General features: G+C 61.1%; 1 protein-coding gene across 1 annotated transcript in view; it reads right to left on the reverse strand.

Annotated features, from left to right (window-relative positions):
• The window catches only part of JUN (jun proto-oncogene), a 1,581-nt gene extending 770 nt beyond the window's left edge, over window positions 1–811 (reverse strand). Inside the window, exon 1 of the mRNA XM_010855879.1 lies at window positions 20–811. Within this exon, the coding sequence (XP_010854181.1) occupies window positions 20–649 (630 nt within the window). The 5' untranslated portion in view covers window positions 650–811. The remainder of the gene's footprint in view (window positions 1–19) is intronic.
• Between the last annotated feature and the right edge of the window lie 2,999 nt (window positions 812–3,810).

Genomic DNA, 3,810 nt, shown 5'->3' on the forward strand with positions numbered 1-3,810 from the left:
GGGGCAGGTGGTGCGGCGGCTGCGGCGGTTGCTGCTGCTGCTGCTGGGGCTGCGCGGGAAAGGCCAGGCCAGCCGCGCCGTAGGAGGGCGCCCCGCCGCCGCTGCTCAGCGAGCCGGGGTTGAAGTTGCTGAGGTTGGCGTAGACCGGCGGCTCGCTGTGCAGGCTGGCGCTGAAGCCACCGCTGCCGCTGCCGCCCGCCACCGAGGCCACCGCCGGGGCCACCAGGCCCGCCCCGCTGACCGGCTGCGCCGCCGACGTGACGCTGGGCAGCGTGTTCTGGCTGTGCAGTTCGGCCAGGGCGCGCACGAAGCCCTCGGCGAATCCCTCCTGCTCGTCCGTCACGTTCTTGGGGCACAGGAACTGGGTAGGGGTCGGCGTGGTGGTGATATGCCCGTTGCTGGACTGTATGATTAGGCGCTCCAGCTCGGGCGACGCCAGCTTGAGCAGCCCCACGTCGGGAGAGGTGAGGAGGTCGGAGTTCTTGGCCCGGAGGTGCGGCTTCAGGCTGCCCACCGGGTCGGCCAGATTCAGGGTCATGCTCTGCTTCAGAATCTTGGGGTTACTGTAGCCGTAGGCGCCGCTCTCAGACTGGAGGAACGAGGCGTTGAGGGCATCGTCGTAGAAGGTCGTTTCCATCTTTGCAGTCATAGAACAGTCCGTCACTTCGCGTGGGCTTAGTTTAAGCTGCGCGCAGAAGTTTCGGGGCCGCAACAGCGCGCTGGCAAGCGGGGGACACCCGCGCCTCCCCGGGCGGTAAGCAAGGAAAGTTTCTGGAAGAGCGCGCGCCCCCGCCGGCTGGCAGCCCCCGCCCCCGGCGTCCTCCTCACCAGCTCAGTCCGGGGGATCGCAGGGTTAAGGCGCCGCCCGCGCTCTTACTTGTCCGCTCGCGCGCGCCGCCCGGCTTTGAAAAGTCGCGGTCACTCACGGAGCTCTCTCGAGCGCAGCGGTTCCTCAGAGCCCGCAGACGAACTCGCTTCCCGGTGATAGGAGGGAGAGCGGACTTCGCGGTGGCCGGCCGGCGGCGGGTGTCCGCCGCCCCGACTCGGAAGACTGTCCCCTCCTCCGCTGCGAGGGGGAGGGGGCGCCCGGCAGTCGCGGCTCGCGCTCGCCCAAGTTCAGCAACCGGTGCCAGCGAAGCGGAGCGCACGTCCTCCTCTCTCCGCCGCCTCTTTTTCTTCGCCGCCGCCGCGGCAGCTTCGGGCGGAGGCAAGGTTTGCAAAAGTTCGTTCCGGGACCCGGCGGCCACTTGTCTCCTGTCTTCCTGGCCGGGAAAAGTTCTTGCCGCTGCAGCCGCTCTCCGGACTTCCCCGGGCGGACAGTAGCCGCTCTCCGCGCTGTCAGCAGCGCCCGCGCAGCGGGGCTCTCCGCCTGGGGGCGGCTGGAGAAGGGGCTCTCCCGGCGCTCCCCAAAACACCAGGCCGGGAGCCACAAACGCTAGCTCCGGGCAGTTGGAGAGAAATTGGAGAATAGGATTTGCAGTCCTTCCCGACTGACTGTGCCTGTCTGCCTGCCTGCGTCCGCGCACCTCCACTCCCGCCTCGTAGCTTCAGCCACACTCTGTGCAACTCTGAACCCTTATCCAGCCGGAGCGCAACACTTATCTGCTACCAGTCAACCCCTAAAAATAGCCCATGATGTCACCCCAAGGCCTTCCCATTGGCTCGCGTAGCTCTCAGGGGGGCGGGCCCACCCGTCGCCATGGATACCCCACCCTAGAAGATTCTTCTCTGGGCCCGCGGAGGCTCACGGGATGAGGTAATGCTCCGCTGCCCTCCTACAGTTGGGCCCTTCTTTCTCCTCCTTCCCCCCCGACCCCCTCCGCGCGACTCGCGCCCCTCTCTTCCCCCTCCCTCCCCGGCGCGTCTTTCCCGGCCCGCCCGGTGCATTGTGGGCTGACGTCTTGGGGTTTGACTGTCTAGTGACGGTGGCTGCCGCGAGCCGGGCGGACTCGGGCGCTCCCAGCCTTTGAGGGAAGTGGGCTGAAGTTTAGGGCTCGGACCGGAATGCCAGGGATGCTAGGACCCAGGGGGCCGGGGGAACCGAGCCAGGTGTCTGGGGCTGAGGGCGCGGGGCGGGTGGTATTTCCCCACTTGGGGGCTCGATGTCACCCGCGGGCACTTCGCCGCCGCGCGGGCGGGCCGGGCCGGTTGAACGCCGGGCCCTGGCCCCCCCCCCCGCACTTCCGGGGGGCGGGAGTACCGCCCTTAAGGTGGCTCTGTTAAGTCCCCTGTGGGGGCGAGTGAAAGTGGTTTTGGCGGCAGTTCGTGCGAGTCGGCCCCCCACGTTGAGAATGCCCTGAAGTTTGTCTCCTGGTCAAGTTCAATAGCGACTGTCTGGCTATGTCTGGAAGCCCAGTGATTTGCATTGCTTGAAACTGGGTGTTCGGCTAAGTCCCCTCGGCACCCCCACCTCACCCTCCCGACCGTGGGAGAAAGGGTGCGGGCGTTCGCATCTTTGCCTCGGAAAGGTTTCTTACAGGAGGTGGATTTAGGGGGCAACTCGCGTCTAGTTGTGAACGAGCGTTTAGGGAATCCGAAACTCGGGGAACCCTGGTGATAGTCTACTCCCCGCCCCCGCACAACATGCATAGACACACCGCACATCACATGTACACACAAACACACACACGCACACGCCACTCCTCCCGCCCCGATTTGCTTCCGGGAAAACAAGTCCGAGAGCAGCAGACACTTGCCAGAAGTCACGCAGCAAGTGAGTAGAATAAAGATTTAAAATTTCTCCGCTCCCGGCCGGGTGGTGGGCCCATATCCTGCGTAGCCTCTAGGAAGCGCTAGACCCATGTAAGTGGTTCCTTTTTAGTGGTTGTTATTTTCTCCTCCCCCAACCCCGCGCCCCTTAGGGACGAAAGTGTACGGTGGAAAGAATACCGAAGTCTGGAATCGTGGGTTCTCTCCTGGCCAGCACTGCCGCGGTGTGAAGGGAGCGAATCAGAGAACTTCCCTGAGTTTCTTCATCTGCAAGTGGGGCTGGTGAGACCCACCTCATAGGCCTGGGTTAGTGTAGAGTCATCGCCTCCAGGGCTAGGAGGTGGTCACCAACAGCCCCCTTCCCTGCCCTTGGTCGGAGCTTCCCGGAGCGTCCAAAGAAAGCGAGGATGTGTGACTTGGCAGGAACAGGTGGATTTAACCTGTGAGGAGGGTGAGGGAGGAAAGGGTCAGAACTCAGCTCCTTCCAGGGTTTTCTCCAGGACCGTGGTTTGACGTTGGACCTGCAGCAGTTTATGTCCCTAGGTCCTAATTCTGGCTTTTCAGCTTCTGAGCTTGCATAGCCCGGAGCTTTAAGGTATTTGTGGCTTTGAGAGTTGAGATTCAGCAGCCCAGCAGCAGCTGGTGTTAGGGACATCTTGACAGCTTTCCTTTACTTCCTTTACTTGCCCCTCATTCCCTCATGCAGCAGGGAAAACAGTGGCTCCTGTGAGCCAGGCAGTGCGGTGGGGGTGGGGAATACAGTGATGACAAGATGCAGTTACTTTTCTCCAGGAAGGAACATTTTCCTCTATATTGTTGCCCTGAATCATTTTCTTTTGTAATCAGGGAGATGCTGTTTTTTTTTAATATATATATAATTTTAATGATAACAGTAATAAAAATGGATATCATATAATAAACACCTACTATCAGCCAGGCCTTCACCAGAGCAATTTATATATGCTGTTTCTCCCCCACAACTATCTTGAGCTACATATATTATTATCCAGATTTAATATATGAGGAAGTAGGCCCAGAGACTTTAAGTATCCTGCTCAGGTCACACAGGCAGCTGGAAATTGACTTCAGGTGTTTGTTACA

The sequence above is a fragment of the Bison bison genome, unplaced genomic scaffold (assembly GCF_000754665.1).
Source record: "Bison bison bison isolate TAMUID 2011002044 unplaced genomic scaffold, Bison_UMD1.0 scf7180017864369, whole genome shotgun sequence".
Classification (NCBI taxonomy): Eukaryota; Metazoa; Chordata; class Mammalia; order Artiodactyla; family Bovidae; genus Bison; species Bison bison.